Source organism: Myotis myotis, unplaced genomic scaffold (genome assembly GCF_014108235.1).
Source record: "Myotis myotis isolate mMyoMyo1 unplaced genomic scaffold, mMyoMyo1.p scaffold_m19_p_4, whole genome shotgun sequence".
NCBI lineage: Eukaryota > Metazoa > Chordata > Mammalia > Chiroptera > Vespertilionidae > Myotis > Myotis myotis.
This window is the reverse complement of record NW_023416346.1, coordinates 23,659,191-23,679,608: the sequence shown is the minus strand read 5'-3', so window position 1 is coordinate 23,679,608 and position 20,418 is coordinate 23,659,191. Positions and strand designations below refer to the sequence as shown.

Here is a 20,418-nt window from a genome sequence, read left to right as displayed (position 1 = left end):
ATGAGAAGAGAGAAGGCCATCTAACAACCCTCTACCTGAGGTAAAACCCTGGTCTCTACCATGCCATTCCTAGGAGAACAAGGCTGCCAGGTCCAGGGACTGCTGATCACATAGCAGGGAACAAAGTACACAGAAGAGAGAGAAGGAGAACCACTGTCCACAAAAACCACAGGGGAGAGTTTCAGTGGGGTTTGGAAGTATACTGTCCACAAAAACCACAGGGAAGAGTTTCAGCGGGGTTTGGAAGTATACACCTGCTCATAAGTCAAAGTTTAATGTCGGCTGTTTATTAAATCAGTTATTGTTGCTATTTGATAAAGCAGTTTATCCCAAACATTGACAACTGTGTAAAATGTTTCTAAAGGTAATTCTAATTCTAATCAGATCATTCTTAAGTAAAACTTTCTGATTCGTTTATTATACAGCTTTCTTCTTTAATTCCTTCAAAATGTTTAGTGACTTAATTATCATAAAAAGTTGTATTTTCAAAGAAATCCAGATTTCTCTGTGAAACTCCCAAGATTTTTAAAGATGGGAAACAAATTGAATGTTTGTTAAAACATTAATAAACACAAATAATATATGGTCTAAACAAAACACATCTATGGGCTACTAGTTTGTAAATTCCAAACTAAAGCTTCATCTATCTGAACATAGGCCAATATCAATATGTACACTTTTCTGAATGTGATCACTGGCTGTGAGAATCTGGAGGAAATAGGGAAATCTTGAGAAATTTTAACCTGAAAGGCCATATGGATTCAAGATGTGTTTGCAGATAGGTATAGAGAGACAGTACTTTTCCTCTATATTCTGATATTTACATAACTAAAAGCTTCAAGATAATCTATTTTAAAGCTAGTATTCAAATGAGCATTGAAAGCATGATGCCAGCATTATCCTAATTCCAAAACCAGATAAAAACACTACAAATAAAATTACAGGCCAATATCCCTGATGAACATAGAAGCTAAAATCCTATGTAAAATATTAACAAATCAGATCCAACAATGTATTAAAAAGATCATACACCATGACCAAGTGGGAGTCATTCAAAGAATGCAAGGCAGGTGCAATATCCACAAAACAATGAACATGACACATCACATAAACAAACTGAAAGACAAAAATCACATGATCTTATCAATAGATGTTGAAAAAAGCATTTAACAAACTCCAGCACCTTTTTTTTTTTTTATAAAAACTCACAGCAAAGTGGGAATAGAGGGATCATACCTCAACATAATAAAAGTCATATATGTAAAACTTACAGCCAACATCATACTCGGACAAAAACTAAAACCATTTTCCCTAAGAATAGAAACAACATAGTGGTGTCCATTTTCACCACTTTTATTCAACAAACTGGAAGTCGTAGCTACGGTGATCAGACAAGAAGAAAACATAAAAGGCATCCAAATTGGAAAGGAGAAAGTAAAACTTTAATTATTTGAAAATGAAATGATATTATACATAGAAAACTTAAAGACTCCATCAAAAAACTACTAGATTTAATATATGAATTCGGCAATGTAGCAGAATATAAAATTAACACCTAGAAATCTATTGCATTTTTATACACCAATAATGAATTCTCAGAAAGAGAAACTAAAAAACAATCCCATTAACTACTGCAACAAAAACATTAAGATACCTAGGAATAAACTTAACCAAGGAGATAAGACTTGTACTCGAAAAACTACAGGATGTTGAAAAAAGAGATAGAGGAAGATATAAATAAGTGGAAGAATATACCGTGTTCATGAATTGGTAGAATTAACATTATTAAAATGTCCATACTATCCAAAGCAATCTACAGTTTCAATGCAATCCCTATTAATATACTAACAGCATATTTCACAGATCTAGAACCAATACTCTAAAATTTATATGGAACCAAAAAAAACCCTGAACAGCTGCAGCAATCTTCAGAAATAAAAACAAAGTTGGAAGGATCGCAATACAAATATCAAGCTATACTACAAAGCCACTGTAATCAAAACAGTCTGGTACTGGCACAAGAACAGGCATATAGATCAATGAAACAGAAAAGAAACCCCAGAAACTGACCAAAGCCATTATGCTCAATTAATATTTGACAAAGGAGGCAAGAACATACAGTGGAGTCAAGACAGTCTCTTTGATAAATGGTGTTGGGAACATTGAATAGATACATGCAAAAGAAAATGAAACTAGACAACCAACTTATACCATACACAAGAATAAACTCAAAATGAATAAAAGACTTAAATGTAAGCCATGAAACCATAAAAATCATAGAAGAAACCACAGGCAACAAAATCTCAGACATCTGTTTGCGGATATATCTCCTAGGGCAAGGGAAACTAAGGAGAAAATAAACAAATAGGACTACATCAAAATAAAAAGCTTCTGAACAGCAAAAGAAACCATCAACAAAATGAAAAGGGAGCCCACTGTATGGGAGACCATATTTGCTAATGATACATCTGATAAAGGGTTAATATCCAAAAGATATAAGGAACTCATACAGCTTAATAAAAGGAAGACAAACAATCCAATTTAAAAATGGCTCTGGCCAGTTTGGCTCAGTGGATAGAGTGTTGGCCTGCGGACCGGGCCCCAGGTTCAATTCTGGTCAAGGGCACATGCCTAGGTCGCAGGCTAGATTCCCCACTAGGGGGCGTGCAGGAGGCAGCTGATCCATGATTCTCTCTCACGGATGATGTTTCTATCTCTCGCCCTCCCTCTCCTTTCCTCTCTGAAATCAATAAAAATATATATTTTAAATATGGGCAAAGGGCCTGGCTTGTGTAGCTCAGTGGTTGAGTATCGGCCTATGAACCAGTAGATCATGTTTTGATTCCCAATCAGGGCACATGCCCAGGTTGCGGGCTTTATCCCCAGTGTGGGGTGTGCAGGAGGCAGCCGATCAATGGTTCTCTCTCATCATTGATATTCCTATCTCTCTCCCTCTCCCTTCCTCTCTGAAATCAATAAAAATAATCTTTAAATGGGCAAAGGACCTAAATAGACACTTTCCCAAAGTGGACATACAGATGCTCAAGAGACATATGAAAAAGTGCTCAGTCATTAATTATCAGAGAGATGCAAATTAAAAGGACAATGAGGTATCACTTCACACCTGTCAGAATGGCTACCATCAACAAATCAACAAATGACAAGTGCTGGCTAGGATGTGGAGAAAAGGGAACACCCATGAACTGCTGGTGGGAATGCAGACTGGTGCAGCCATTATGGAAATCAGTATGGAGTTTCCTCAAAAAATTAAATATGGAGCTGCCATTTGACCAAGTGATCCCACTTCTAGGAATATATCCTAAGAAACCAGAAACACCACTCAGAAAGAAAATATTCATAGCAGCATAATTTACAACAGCCAAGATCTGGAAACAGCCCAGATGCCTATCAGTAGATAAGTGGATAAAAAAGCTGTGGTACGGTTACTCAATATATACTAAGTAGCTATAAAAAAGAAGGAACTATTACCCTTTAAGACAGCATGGAGAGACCTGGAGAGTATTATGCTAAGTGAAATAAGCCAGTCAGAGGAAGACAAGTATCACATGATCTCATATGTGGAATCTAATGAACAAAATAAACTGATGAACAAAATAGGTCCAGAGACATAGCAGCATGGAACAGATTGATGAATCTCAGAGAGAAGGCAGGGTGGGTAGGTGGGTGGGAAGAGTTCAGCCAAAAAACTTATATGCATATATGCATAACCCATGGACAAACAATAGGGCGGTGAAGGCCTGGGGTAGGAGTTGGGGACAGGCTAGAAGGGGCCAATGGGGAAATAAAGGGGACATATGTAATACTTCCAACAATAAAGATTTTTTTAATGAGCAATCAAATAGCATATTACATAACATAAACAGTATCAGATGCATGCATATATCTCACAGCAAATACATCTCGAATCCATTGAGCTTTCCCATTTTGGTTTGGAGAAACTACATTCCTAAATTCTTGGGTAAGCTGCTTTAAGCCTCTCTAATCTGTATGGTTATATAAACATGAAATGGCACAATTTCTATGTTTGCCAAAATCAAACCCTAGATTTTAAAATTGTAAATCATTTTTGAGAACTTATCAAAATAGCAAAGAGATGTGGATAAAAAAGTGTCAGTCTTGTTTTATTTTGTCATTTTTTTTTTAAAGAAAAATAGCATGAAAGAAGAAGCAGTATTGTTTTTAGCTTTATTGCAGGAATTGTTTTTTGGAGTTCCACCATGTAACTGCTTAAAGGCACTCAAGTAAACACCTAGTATGTTGCCCATTTTCATAAAGCTCAGAGCCATTTCTCTGATCACTCACTGTGCATGGCTCACCCAAACCCTCTGTAGCAGTTCTTACTGGTTCTTCAGGTTCATGGGCGCGTAATTAGCTTTCCTTGATCTTTCTTTCCAAGAGAAGAGATTTATTCCCTTCTCCTCATGTGTTCTCTCAGCTCTCCCAGTTATATGGCCTTACAGCAGTAAGGACAGCAGTAACAACACCAAAAGGTATAAACTCAATACAGTGGGCCTTGACTTATGAGTTTAATTCGTTCCGTGACGGAGGTCGTAACTCAAATTACTCATATGTCAAATCAATTGTGAACGAGTGAGACACGTGATGCTGGGCTGATATTGTGGCGTTCACTGTGACCTTCGCTGCGCCAACTAGCGGTGGGGTATCTGAAGCTGGCTCGTAACCGGAATTTTAGCTCGCAACTCAAAGCAAAAAATCGGCTGAGAGACAGCTCATATCTCGAAAAACTCGTTAGTCGGGACACTCGTAAGTCAAGGCCCCACTGTACATCATTTCACTACAAAACTGTAGAAATTAACCTTGTTTGATATCTTTTGATAAAAGAGGCAATTCATACACCCTATGCACACTTTTCAGTCATTCTAGTTATTTAAAATTGTCTAAAATGTCTTATAAAATATAAAAGTTTGTTTGCTTTAATATAAAAACAATTTACATTCTTATAGTTTTTTAAAATATGTAGTATAAAGAAATGCAGTAACAATTAGAGGGGACCCTTGACTGAAAGCTTATTACATATGTACTACTTGTTACAGATATTACCCTATTTAGCTTGCATAACATTGAAGTGAAGTAGGTATGATAGCCTTTTTACAAATGAGCAAACTGAAGCTCAGTGGTGCAATAACTCACCCAAGATTACACCTAGGGAGCAGTGGTACTCAGGCCTTCCTGAATCCTAAGGGCAAGCTCTCTTCAGGATACATAACACTTTTCAGGACATATACTTAACAATGCATAGACTGAATGCACACTCAGACTAGCTGCCTAGCATTTAGGAATGACTTGACATTGATATCTATAAAATGGGACAAATATTAACAGTCAAATTGTTGGAAACAATCCGATATCATGGAGCCTACTAAACAAAACTATTATAATCTAATATCATAAATAACATAATGTTGAGTTGTTGGCATGTGTTTGACCTTAATAAGGTTCAAACTATCTGTTTAGAAAAGACTGGGGAAAATTTCATGACCTCAAGCTATAGAGAAGAGTTTCCAAGGCCATGATCTACTTACCTCCACACTCTTCCACACCCCACCCCACACTTAAAGAATACAGAAAGTATGAGTTACTTTACAGGTCACCAAAAAACTTGCCAAGTGACCTCAGGGGCAGTACAGAACTGGGAAATACTCCTTCCTTGTGTTTTGTCTTTCTTGTCACATATCCGTTCTCATCTTCTCCTTCTCATTTGGCCACAGTCATTGCAATTTCCAACAAGTAACCAATTTAATTCTCTCTTTGGACTTTAAATCCACTGTACCATCCTTTTGGGTACTACCTATCATAGCCTACAGAATAAGGCCAACTCTAGAGATCCTCAAAGGTTAAACCATTGTGTCACCAGATGAGTTTGAGTTTTCTCACTCTGGTCAAGCACTATCCACGTAAGCAAAACAAATTTGTCTTCCACTATAATTCTGCGCTCAGGCTTAACCTAATAAATTTCATTTTAAGATATTTGTTCCTAGGGGCCTCTTCAAGTAATTCATTTAAGATAATAATGGACTAATCATTCAAGAGATGCAAATCAAATGACAATGAGTTACCATCTCACAACTGTAAGAATGGCTATCATCAACAAATCAACAAATGGCAAGTGCTGGCAAGGATGCGGAGAAAAAGGACCCCTCGTGCACTGCTGGTGGGAATGCAGACTGGTGTAGCCACTGTGGAAAACAGTATGGGATTTCCTCAAAAAGTTAAAAATGGAAACTCCCATTCAACCCAGTAATCCCACTTCTATGAATATATCCCAAGAAACTAGAAACACCAATCCGAAAGGATATATGTTCATAGCAGCACAATTCACCATAGCTAAGATTTGGAAACAGCCTAAGTGCCCATCAGCAGATGAGTGGATTAAAAGATGGTGATACACCTACACAATGGAATACTACACTGCTGTAAAAAAAGAAAGAACTCTTACCATTCACAATAGCATGGATGGACATGGAGAGCATTATGCTAAGCGAAATAAGCCAGTCAGAGAAAGATAAATATCACATGATTTCACTCATATGTGGAATATAATGAACAACATAAACTGATGAACTAAAATAGATCCAGAGACACAGAAGCATCAAACAGACCATCTAACCTCAGGGGGAAGGCGGGGGGTGGGGGGAGAGACCAACCAAAGGACTTGTATGTATACATATAAGTATAATCCATGGGCACAGTCAGTGGCGGGGGGGGGGGGGGGGTGAGGGCATGTGCAGGGGGGATGGGAATGAGGAGGGAGAGGTCAATGGGGGAAAAAAGGATTCATAGGTAATACTTTAAACAATAAAAAAAAATGTTTAAGAGAATAATGGAAGAAACAAAGAAAGGTAATAAAAACATATGCTTTTGAATAAGGCCCAAATATCATCTCCTTTATAAGACCTTCCCCACTAACTAGAAGTTCTTTCATATTAGTTCTGTATGAACATGTCCTACCTTCTCTACTAGATAACTCTTTCAGTTCAGTAGCCACTCCATACTTACCTTTGTAATCTATATTATGTGTAACACAGTACTAGATATGTCTATTCAATGATTATTTGTGTACTGTATTTATTTGTGTGTATATTAATATATATGTACATATATATTTAAAACTAAGTTCAGCACTGAGAATATATATATATATATGAATTAGGTAGGAACTTTCTGAAAGCTTAAAGCAGTTACTTTTGATAACAAAAGTACTAATTGTCAGTTGTACCCAATACTGCAAAGCACCTACACAGGCATTTATTGTGCGCCACAAATTGTCTATTAAAAGTCTGGACCTATTATTCCCATAGACAAATTCATGTGTAGAGCTGAAGATACCATTTTGTCAAAATAAAGATTCATATCCTAAACTGTAATTGTAAAATAGCATTCTGTGGTAAGAGCATTTTTAGAATATAACACATTTACTCACCCACTCAGTAACAAAATCCTTATTTGTTTTTTCCCTTATCATACTTTTGATTCCAAATGTCATTTTTAATGTCTGATTTTTACTTTCTTATTTTGTGTGTGTGTTGTCTCAGTATTTTTAATGATCAAGCATTACATTTTAAATTATAATGTCAATAATGCTATCTTAAGTTTTGAAAGAAAACTGTTGATAACCAGTTAGTTGTTAAATAAGCTAACTTTATTTCGCATTTCCCCCAAATATATCTAAATATAACTTTAGAAATTTGTTGGGAATTTAGTATATAAGTGAGCTAATGAAGGTAGGATTTTAGGTAGAAAAATGTTGGAAACATATCTGCAAGGAGAGATTTCTAAATTCTAGCCTATAATGAAAAGTCAGTCACTCTTTTTTTTCCTTAAAAATATTAAAAGTTGTCAACAGGCTAGAATTCTATATCTTTAAAGTTTTAATTTGGAGAAGAATTAACATCAGAAAGACTGAATCATTAACCTTTACATTTTTTTCACTTATATAGTAACAACCAGGAAAGGCTTCCTTTTTAAATACTGATGAAGTCATCTCCAGACCTTATCCATTATATCATACTCTACTTGACCATGGTGAAAGACTGAATCCTTTTGTCAGAATTATTTTAACTAGTGACTTAAAGCTACTCTGCCAAACGATTCAAAATTGTTCATACAGTCTTAAATAACTGACTAACAGTACTTCCTTATAAAAACTTGATTACATTTAGATTTTGAAATTACATTCTATGTTTCCCTATGTCAACATCACAGTAAATCACATCAATGCAATTCATGCAAATACAAGTCTTGATTCTCTTATCTGTCCTTAAAAGCCCCATTCAGCAGTTTGTGCTATAGCACCATGCTGCAGCATTACTGCACTTGAACTTGGGAACAGGCTTTCCAGGACTGCAGGCAGAGCCCTTACCGCATTCCTTCTGAACCTCATCTTGCCTCTCGGGGGAGTTGCTTCTGCCATCTCGTCTACACACAATGACACTCTTCTTTTCCAATTGTCAATGAAACATTGATGAAATATGAGCTGCTTCTTGGGTATTGAAAAGCGGCAGCCAAAAATCTCTATCAAACAAAGCTACCGTTAGCTGTAGCTGCTTCCATTACCAGCGTGGCAGCACTATAAGAAAACCACTATCCCTGATTAGTCAGCTGACAAATCCTTCCCTGCTGCTCATTGTAATTCAGAGTTGACACATCCCCAATTACTTAGCCTGATTGAACCTCATGGATTAGCTTATGCTGGACTTCTCAAGATAGTCAGGCATGTCCTGAGAGTGGAGGAAAAAGAAAAAAAGACTCTCCTCCTAAGGGCTTGATGGGACTGGCTTTCTCCTGTGCTCAGTTTGATTTTTAAGGTGGAATGCTAAGAATCTTTGTGAAGGTAGTATTAACTGATACCTTGACCCTTTACCTACCTTGGTCTGTGACTTAAAATTCAATTATGTTTTTTTTTAACTAAGTTCTCTTATGTGTTTAAGCCTTGTGAAAGTTTACAGATTTTAATTTTTTTCCTGATAATAATCTAGAAAGAACATAACATGCAAATTTTTTAAGATGGATATGATTATCACCCAAATTAATATTTCCCCAAAATGTGTAACTAAAAAAAGCTTGTCTCCTATCATGAATTATGAAGTATACCTAATTGCATAGCATATTTTGGAATCTACATATTGAGATCTTCAAATTGAATCATAAAATTATTTCAGAGACACTCATTCATTTAAAATAATATACCAAAGACAGTTACACCTATCTATACAATGGCAATTTTCACCAGAATCCTTTCTGAATGCTAACTTTTGCTCTTGAAATTAGTTTGTATCCAGCATTTACCTTTATTACAAACAGTGCCAAATGGCTATTAATGGTTGAGATATAATTAATGTGCTCTTGAGTATAGGTATAGAAACTACCGCAAGCAGAAATGTTTAAAATGTTAAAAAGAAACACATAAAATAATCTATAGCCAGTTACACCTATACCCCCCCCCCCACTTCATGCCAGTGCCATCAATTTGGCAGTTATGAGAATAAAGGTACCCTGATTGCCCAACTCTTTGCTGAACATGGTTCATTCTTCCCCAGTAAGACAGCATTCCTAAAAAAAACAGAAAGGTGAGCATTACCTCCCCAAAACAAGTCAGTATTCCTATGTTAATCCCAAATCAATAGGATCACAACTGAGTCCTATATTTCTCTTTTAGGAAAAACAAGACTCCATTACAAGCAACCAATTTGATTAATACAAAATAGCTTTACTTCATTTAGCCCCATTGATGGGGCTCAACAGTATATGGAGGGTAGATTTACTATCCCCAAAGAAATTTTACCTTTTTCTTAAAAACACTGAATTTATTTGACTATCCACAATTCATTTGGAAATTGATAGAAAGCAGGAGGGGAAAGGGCACCAACTGAAATTCATGAAAATTCAATTTTTGCTCTGCCTCTTTATATTATTTAGCTATTTGACCTCACATAACCTGTCCAAAGTGTGTACCTCCATGTAATTCCCTCATCTGTAAGACAATTATGACACCTGCCTAGAGTACTTAACCAAGAAATAAAGAGAATTGGAGAGAACCAAGATGACGGCATAGGTAAACACCTGAACTTGCTGCCGCGCACAACCACATTAAAACTACAACTAAAAGACAAAACGAATATCATCCAGAACCACGGGAAGGGTGGCTGAGTGGAAATTCTACAACTAGAAGGAAAGAGAAAAGTGCATTGAGTCCAGCAGAAGGTGGAAGTGTGGAGGTATGGAGGCACGCGAAAGGGGCTGGCAGTTGGGTACACTGTTGTCTTTTTCAATCGGGAGGAAGATACAAGCTCCCAACTGCTCTGAATTCCAGCTGCAGGTGAAAATTTGGGGACCCAGACTCATACGGAGAGAAACAGTACTTGTCTGGCATCGGGCTGGAACGTGAAGGCAGCTTCCTCGCAGAACTGCTTGCAGTATTCATTGCTCCTGTACGGGGTGTGGGACACAGACCCCAGGACCTCTCCAAGGCAAAGCAGACTGGCAGCCATTGCTGTTTGCTCCACCCTGGTGATTCCCTGAGACCCCACCCCACCCAATTTACATCCCCACCCAAGCTGTGCACAGAGGCTTTTGCATACTAATGGCCTGGCCTTTCTCCGCCTAAAAACCTGTCAAACTGTAGCTGGGTCAGAGAATCCCAGAGATTCCAAAAGAAGGCCTAAGGCTCCTCAACAGCCTGCATTATTTCACAGCAGCCCCTCATCTGGCACCTCCAAACCCCAAACAAAGAGGAGGAATCTGCAGATCTCTGTAGCTTCTGCTGGGTGGCCTCAGGCAGTGGTTGACTTTGCACCTCCTTGGAGATCCAAGACCCAGTCTACCCAGTGGTCAGAGGGAGACCATCCAGATTACAACTCTTCACATCCATAAGAGACACACTCAGGGGGCAGACTCAGTGAGCACCAAAGCCCCACTGAAGCAACTCCTGCCCCATAAGGGTGTCTCCAGCACAGAAGTTCTCCCATTGTAGACACAACTGGTCCTCACAGCCAATTGGCCTGGAGGTCAATTCCTCCCAATGATACCAACAGCAATCAAGGCTTAACTACAACAAGACTCTGCGCACAGCCCACAAAGGGGTGCACCAAGAGTGCCCACCTCAGGTAATTAGGGAGGCTGAGCCACTGGGCCCTATAGGACACCTAGCACACAAAGCACTCTATCAACACAGGGAACCAGGCAAAATGCGGAGACAAAGAAACATGTCACAAATGACAGAAATGGAGGAAAGCAAACTACTGTATATAGAGTTCAAAACCACGGTTAAAAGGTTACTCAAGAATCTTCTAGAAACCTCTGAGAAATATAGTGAGATATAAAAAAGGATATGAAAAAGGACCAATTATAAATTAAGCATACACTGACTGAAATAAAGAATAATATACAGAGATCCAACAGCAGACTAGGGGATCCCAAGAATCAAGTCAAAGATTTGAAATATGAAGAAGCAAAAAAACACCCAACCAGAAAAGCAAAAGGAAAAAAGAATACAAAAATATGAAGATAGCGCAAGGAGCCTCTGGGACAACTTAAAGCATACCAACATCTGAATTATAGGGGTGCCAGAAGATGAGAGAGAGCAAGATATTGAAAACCTATTTGAAGAAATAATGACAGAAAACTTCCCCTACCTGGTGAAAGAAATAGACTTACAAGTCCAGGAAGCGCAGAGAACCCCAAACAAAAGGAATCCAAAGAGGACCACACCAAGACACATCATAATTAAAATGCCAAGAGCAAAAGACAAAGAGAGAATCTTAAAAGCAGCAAGAGAAAGAAACTCAGTTACCTACAAGGGAGTACCCATACGACTGTCAGCTGATTTCTCAACAGTAACTATGCAGGCCAGAAGGGAGTGGCAAGAAATATTCAAAGTAATGAATAGCAAGAACCTGCAACCAAGATTACTCTACCCAGCAAAGCTATCATTTAGAATTGAAGGTCAGATAAAGAGCTTCACAGACAAGAAAAAGCTAAAGGAGTTCATCACCACCAGACCAGTATTATATGAAATGCTGAAAGTTATTCTTTAAGAAGAGGAAGAAGAAGAAAAAGGTAAAGATAAAATTATGAACAACAAAGTGACAACAAATACATATCTATCAACAAGTGAATCTAAAAATCAAGTGAATAAAAAATCTGACGAACAGAATAAACTGGTTAATAGAATAGAAACATGGGCATAGAAAGGGAGTGGACTGACAATTCTCAGGAGGAAGGGAGTGTGGGGGTGCGGGAAGAGGCTGGACAAAAATCGTACACCTATGGATGGGGAGGCGTAAGGGCAAGGGGTGGGTTGGGAACCGGATGGAGGGGAGCTATGGGGGGGGGGGGAGAGGAACAACTGTAATAATCTGAACAATTAAGATTTATTTTTTAAAAAAGAAATAAAAAGAATCAACATTACTTTAAAAATGTGACTACTTTTGAAAAGGCAAAAAGATATTATACAAAGTCAAGGCTTTGTAATTTTATTTGAGTAACTTGTGTGAATCAACTCTTCTCTCCATTGCTTATGATTAAACACCTGTTAAAGAAATTTAAAAAAAAAACAAGTTGCTGACTTACCTAAGATGAGTAGTAATTCATACTGGTTATGAAAAGAATAATAATCTCATTCATTTCACCATGTGAGTTCAGTACACAGCTGACCTAATGCCAGGATTAGTGGCCCAAGCACCCACAAAGTCTAATATATATATACATGCACACATATATATCACTTTTGACTGTCCAAAACTTAACTACTAATAGCCTAATGTTGACTGGAAGTCTTACCCATAATATAAACAGTAGATTAACACATAATTTGCATATTATATGTGTTATATACTATATTCTTAAAATAAAGTAAGATAGAGAAAAGAAAACCTTATTAAGATAATCATAAGGAAGGAAAATACATTTATGGTATTCATCGAAAAAAAATACATGTGTAAGTGAACCCACATAGTTCAAAGCCGTGTTGTTCAAGTATCAACTGGATTTTTTACACTTGTTAGCAACTTAGTATAGTAAAAAGAACCCAGGCTCAGAAGCCTAACAACCTAGATTTTTGTCTTGCATTCACAAATCAACTTTCTCTGCTGGGTGTGGCCTCCTGTGTCAGTCAGGAGACAAACAGAATTTCAGATGGTTGACAATGTTAGACTCCAAAAGAAAAAATATATTGATTCCCAGCTACTCTGGTCTGATTGAAAGTTGATCACATGGTACTTCCACAGACAGCCCTACTCTTGCCAGCTCAGAAGGAGTCTACGGTTTCTTCATCACCCTCCTCTTTTATGAAAGAGAAGGTTCAAACAATGCCACTATAACAGGTGAGCCTAACAATGTAAAAGATCATCTTCCCTGAGGGCAGGATTGCATCTCTCATAATGTTTCCTTTAGGGAAACTGTTTTATCTGGATCTTAGAAAGCTGGGAACTAGATTCCAAAAAGGTATATATGTCATTTTATAAGTGACTCACTTCCTAACTCTATCCCAGGTGCGGGGTGTGGGGGGAGTCTGGAAAGATACACTTGTTAAAAATGTTATTTTGGGATGGTTGTATTATTAACTACTGTTTTAAACTTTCTTCTTTATACTTTTCCATATTACAATGAGTATACAATACAGCTATTTCCAGTTTTAAAAGTTCCCATAAAAACTTGCCTTGCTCTGAAAGTCATAGGGAACCATGAGTCTCTTCCACTCATAACTGGAACCATTTACTCATTCTTTCCCATTAGGTTTTATTTTGGGTGGAGTTGTTTAGCTCAATCTCCTGTACCAACTCTTCTTCCTACTTTCCCGCCTCACCACCACATCTATTTTATTGTCTCCATCAGTAATTTTTTATCTCCATCAGTATTAAAATATTCTATATCCCCACAAGCAGAACATATAACATAAAACAAAAATAAGTTACTAAAAATGCATTTGTACTTACAGAGATTTTTTGGAGAGAGACTTTGATAGAAGACCATGTATCCAATCTTCGATCAAGAATAATGGTAAACCGGGAGTCAGATCCATTTTTCCTGCAAAATAAGGAAAATAATATGTATTTATTAGTAATAATCCAAATTTGCTAGATACATCCTTACTTCTGATTATTTCATTTAATTTGATGTCTTAACTAAAGATAGTTTGGGATTTGGAAGCTATCACTAAGTGCTACCTTAGAAAACCAATTTATTCCATGACTCACTATTTAAAATATCTTTTTCAGCATTAATGTCAATGTTTAAAATAGGCAAGTGACAGTGTAATGCAGATGGGTTACTAAAATGGATTTGGAATACTGCAATCATGGGTATGGGTAAACCTTATAGACAGCTGTCTTTCATGACATCAGATTTAACTTTCCATGGCAATCCATCATAAGCCAACAATCATTCATTTATTCATTCATTCAGAAAAATATTATTAAATGTTTTAATCTTTTGTCTACCATTTTAGGGAATGCAGTTTAGTGACTAACAGAACTTTTTTTTTTGGTTGATCTTTACTTGAAACATTTTCCTTTGTAGTTCTTAACTAGCAGGGCATTCCACTGCACCACTGTTGATGTCATCTATGACATCATGAGGGTGGCAGCCATCAACCTTGCAGCCCACAAATTGGGTAGTCCCCATGATCTCCATATGGTTACAGAGAGTTATACAGTTAAACATCAGTGCCACATCTGTCAGAAAATGTTAATAATCTCATCAAAAGTGATATTTCCACTGTGCTTAATGTGGTTTTTCTTCCTTCTTTCTGCCTCTTGGCGGTTCTTTGAGGGCTTTGATGATCAGGACAGAGGCAGAAGGTACTGCCTCAATATGGGCCTGTTTGTTCTAAATGGTCAGTTTCACTGTAATCCCCAGACTCTTCCAATCAACAATTGCTTTGGCCATGTAAACACCAACATTTATTTTGGATACAGACACAGAGGGCTGATCTTGGGGATCAGGGCATATGTGGCACCAACTTCCTCACTGTAGCAGCTAAGGTATATGACTTTGATTTCATTGGGGTCAAACTTCAGGAGCATGGTGGAGGCAGCAGGTATTGGATGAATCCAGAATAGAGACAAGCAAAGAAAGTTGCACCTAAGCCTCCTCCAAGCCAAAAGCTTTTCAAAGCTAGAATTTATATTTGCCCTAAAAAGGCCACTTTCAAACTTCAAGGGGTGTTCTGTAAATTTAGTTTTTTAGAATTTGATATCTGTCCATGAGACTCTTCACAATTTTACCATCCTAGATTTGTGCCCCCCTTACCTTCAGGGTTAGCCACTGTAAAATGTTTCCTTTAACAAATTTATCTTCAACCTAAATAAGATCTTTAAAGGAGCTTTTGAAAGATTCCCTCTTAGCGGGGGGGTGGGGGGTAGAGGGTAACGTGGGGACAAGGACACATATGTAATATCTTAATCAATAAAAAATATATTAAAAAAAAAGATTCCCTCTTACAGTGTTCAAGTCTCAAATGTTCTCCAATATCAATAAGTTCCTCCTAATATATTACAATATCACTTTTGAGTCTATTTGACATTTAGTCTTCTTATTTTACCCTTGGAAGAAATGAAGAATAGCTGCCCTCACTCATGGCTAGTAAGATTTCCTTTTACACATATTGAAGCTTTATATACTATTGTAAATTTCAACTTACGTTCTTCATGGGGACAAATACTTCTAGACCCTCAATTTTGTATTCAGAAATCCCCCATATAATTTTTATAGCTATTTAGTTAGCTGACTGCTTCCCCTTTTATTCCTTATCTGCTCTGAAGGTGAATCTTATGATCATTTACAATAATAATAAAAGTCACACTTAAAAGCCATTGTCGTGTTATTACATTCATATGGGTATCTAATATAAAACAAATTGAAAACTGTTAGAAAATGCTATACCTTGCAATAGATGTCAAATAAGTCAGTACTTTTGTTATCACTTCTTCTGGTATGCATCCGAAATTACAATTTTCTGGAAATGTAATGATCCAAGCATTGTCCTTTCCCCGGCCACCTAAAACAGTATTTAAAAATCAAGCAAATTAATAATTTGTGTGACAATAATGCAAGAAAGATAATTTTTAAATATGAAAGGAGCAGTTAGGAGAGAGTTTTTGGCCAATGTAACTTTTATAAGGATGATACTTCTACATAAACCAAAATGGCACCAAGCTCCTAAGTTTAAAAAGTGACAGAATAGATCCTAAATGGATATGGGGGGAGAATAAAGTAAGTTAATATAGTTAGAAGAAAATTTCATGGAATGTACAATCAAAAATATAGTTGATACCTCTGTTTCTTTAGCAATGCTAAGACTTAATTTAAAGTGGATAATTGGCGGTTTAACAGCAAGTGGAAATAAATGATATTCTAATAGATTTGTGAAGACACAACATAAGCAATAATAGCAACAATGGTATAGAAATCCTACCAATGCAAAGAAAGACTTACCATAAATTCTCTGTGAGTTAAAATTCAAATGTACACCCTATTCCATGACCCTTTCTACAGCCTGGAGAATGAGGAACATGGAGAATGAAACCCACCTATGTGCAGGGATAAGCCTTACACATACTTAAGGTTGCACTCTAAACCCAGCCTAGCACGTGTGCACAGAATACTAGCTTAATAAACATTTAGTGCTAAATGGTGATTGAAAAATTATTTTAGGAGGAAAGTTGTAGGGTGGTCTTAGAATTTAGCTTGCTAATAGAAATTTTTAAAGAGGTTTAGTTGTAATTCTTACTTGGCTGAATTTAAGTGATTTAAAGATATAAGGATATAAAAATTCAATGTACAATAAAATATGACAATGGCAAAGGAGAGAGTGGAATTATAAATATTCAACCCACAAGAAAGTAAAACTGGAAGGAAAAAAATAATGGGACAAATAGAAAACAAATAGTACAATAGTATATTAAAACCCAGCTATATGAATAATCACATTAAATATACATAATCTTGACACCCCAATTAAAAGTTAGTGATTATCAAATTGGATACAAAATTAAGACCCAGGTATATGCAATACTGCCTAAAATAAACATACTTTAAACATAAAGGTACACGTGCATTAAAAGCAAATGGATAGAAAAAGATATGCCATGTTAAAATTACTCAAAGGAAGCTAGTTTTCAAAAAAGTAGATTTCAGAATCAAAAATATTACTAGATATTAAGAAGATCATCTGATGATCAAACATCAATAAATACATCAAGAGGACATAACGATCCTAAACGCTTATATACCTGATTACAGAGCTTCAAAATACATGAAACAAAAACTGATAGAACTAGAAGGAGAAATAAGCAAATCTACAGTTTTAGTCAGACATTCCACAACCTCTCTCTTAGTTATTTATAGAGCAAGTAGACAGGAAATTTGCAAGGAGACTGAACAACAGTCTCAACTAATATGACCTGACATTTACAGAACACTCCAACCAACAAAATACACATTCTCCAATGCATTTGGAAAGAGATAAAATTAATTCTTTGCCTTAATCTTTACCAAAAGAAATTTGAGTGAGAATTCCCATTCCCAAATTATCTTTTGAATCAAAATAATCCAAATTATTAAATCAAATGATGATAAATCCTCAGTATATAATAGACTTAAAGTGCAGAATTTTTAAGGAATATTTATCATGGAGAATTATGGCATCTAAGCAAGAGTCTTAAAGGAACTCAAAGGAAAAATGGTATAACTCTGAACCAAGAGATTTAGTGTGTATCACTAAACAAAGAGCCTCTATAGGTAGGTTACAGTATAGAACTCGTAATATAAATAATATACTAGTATGATATTTTAATGTAACCTATATCTTTTATACAATACTAGAGGCCCAGTGCATGGATTCATGCACATTGAAAGTAAATTAATTAGAAGGTGGCCGGCAGGGGTCCTTCGGCCTGGCCTGTGGGGATCGGGCCAAAACCGGCAGTCTGACATCCCCTGAGGGGTCCTGGAGTGCAAGAGGGCACTCTGCAAAGTTTCTGTCGCTCAGCAGCTCCTGTGTTGAGCATCTGCCCCCTAGTGGTTAGTGCGTGTCATAGGGCCGGTTGGCTGGTTGCTTAGGCTTTTATATATATAGATAACACAGACTTGCCAAGTAAGTTGGTAAGCACTCTAGTTAAAGACAGAATAAACTAGCACTTAGACAAACTATACCTACACCAAAGAAAAGAATGCAAGGTTCTTATAAGGATAAATTATCATCTACTAATCTAAAAACTTTTATTATCCTTGTGCACCTACAAGTGCTGTACTAGGTAGTAAATTTGTAACTAAAGAATGCAAGAGATATTTTAATTCTAAACTGGGAGATTTTAATTATTTTCCCCATTGAGAACCCTTTCTTTAAAAGAAATCAGAAACCTTTTGAAAACTACTACCAAAAGCAGATAAGAAAGGAATTGTAGAGAGGGATGTGGGTGAGGAATAAGCCCCCATGGCAGTTCTATTTGGAACAGAGTTTGGAAAACACTGTGAGCTTCAGTAAAATCCCCCAAACTCAACAGTGATAGTATGTCACACGTTTATACCACTTGTAAAATAAAGCATAGCCCTATCCGGTTTGGCTCAGTGGATAGAGCATCGGCCTGCAGACTCAAGGGTCCTGAGTTTAATTCCTGGTCAGAGCACATGCCCAGGTTGCAGGCTCCATCCCCAGTAGGGGTCTTGCAGGAGGCAGCTGATCAATGATTTTCTCTAATCATTAATGTTTCTATCTCTTTTCCTTCCTCTCTGAAATAAATAAAAAATATACTTAAAAATAAAAATAAATAAATAAAGCATAAAACCACATTAAGTCACCACTAATTCACAATTACCACTAATTATAATCATAAAGCAGAGGCTAGATTGAAGTGCCCAATTAAGATAATCTATAAAGTAAATGCTTGTTTAGTAAATGTGAAAACATAGGTATCATTTTAGGAGAAAAAATTAAACTACTTAAAAGAAATGTTTGTTTCATGTATTCTCAACACTAAAGAAGCATTCATTTTCATGCAAATAATGCATATAACTTGTAAATTTTTGTTTAATATAATATATACTATTTAATAGTAAATTCAAATTTCTCTAACACCTGAAAGCAATTAGTTTGTCTTTAAGCAAAACTTTCCTTAGTTATCTGACCAAGTCAAAAGGAAAGGGGTGCTTATATCTCTAAAACTATGTAATGCTGTTGAGAAGCATTATTCACAGTAGCCAGAAGGCAGAAGCAATCCAAGTATCAATCAACAGATGAATGGACAAAATGTAGTACATACATAATATGGAATGATATTCCACCTTAAATAGGAAGGAAGTCTTGAAATATGCTACAACATGGAAGGACCTGTAAGACATTATGCTGTCAAATAAGCCAGTCACAGGAGGATAAATACTGTATGATTCCACTTATATGAGGTACCTACAGTAGTCAAATTCATAGACATAGAAAATAGAATGAAGGTTACCAGGGGCTAGGAAAGGAAGGAATGGGAAGTTATTTTTTAATGAATACAGAGTTTCAGTTTTGCAATATGAAGAGTTCTGGAGACCTATGGTGATGATGGTTGCACGAAAATGAAAATGTAATTAATGCCACTGATTTGTATACTTAAAATTGATGAAGATGGTAAATTCTTTATGTATATTTTATCAAAAATTTTTAAGGAGTATGGAGAAGATGGCAGCCGGAAAGATGGCAGTGAGTGAGAGAGTGTGAGTAAGGGAGCGAAGGGGGAGTACCTGGACATGTGGGGGGCGTACATAAAGGACAGTTAGATTCTGCAGGACTTTTGGAGACTAGAGGATCAGGCTCCCCTAGCCAAGCAGCCTCTGCTACTGCTACAATCTATCCTGGGATGGCTGGCACTGCCAGCTCTACCACAGAGGCCACGCCATCTTGCAGGGGAGAGCTGCTATGACTGGGAGCCCAGCCTCATCCCCACCCAGGGAGCCCTCAGACACCACCCAGGACCCTACAGACACTCTGGCCAGGGACCTGCTGCCTTGGCTGCAGACCCACAAACACTGAGATGCCAGCCTCCCTGGCCACTGGCTCTTATGAGTTCCGGAGAGTGCTCCCATCCTGCCGGCCAGACACTTTAGCCCCAGGCACCATGGCAGTGTAGGAACAGCCAAGCCTTAAACAGCAACCCCAGGCTCCACAATCACACACAAACAGCCAAGCCTTATGCAGCAATCCCAGATGCCACTACCACGCTAGCTGACACCAAGCCCAACGTAGCAACCCTGGGGGCCGCAACCAAGTGTGAGCAACCAAGTCCTACGCAGCAACACTGGGTGCCTCACACAGCAACCCCGGTGGCACTACTGCTCAAATCACCGCCAAGCTCGACGAATCGACCCTGTGACTGGTGGCCATGCTATCCATCGCCAAGC

The 20,418-nt window shown here is 37.3% G+C and overlaps 1 protein-coding gene across 1 annotated transcript in view; it reads right to left on the bottom strand.

Moving 5' to 3' along the window:
- Window positions 1–20,418, bottom strand: part of MCF2 (MCF.2 cell line derived transforming sequence) — a 129,485-nt gene that overhangs the window by 55,462 nt on the left and 53,605 nt on the right. Inside the window, 2 exon segments of the mRNA XM_036305705.1 lie at window positions 13,974–14,064; window positions 15,922–16,036. Of these exon segments, the coding sequence (XP_036161598.1) occupies window positions 13,974–14,064; window positions 15,922–16,036 (206 nt within the window).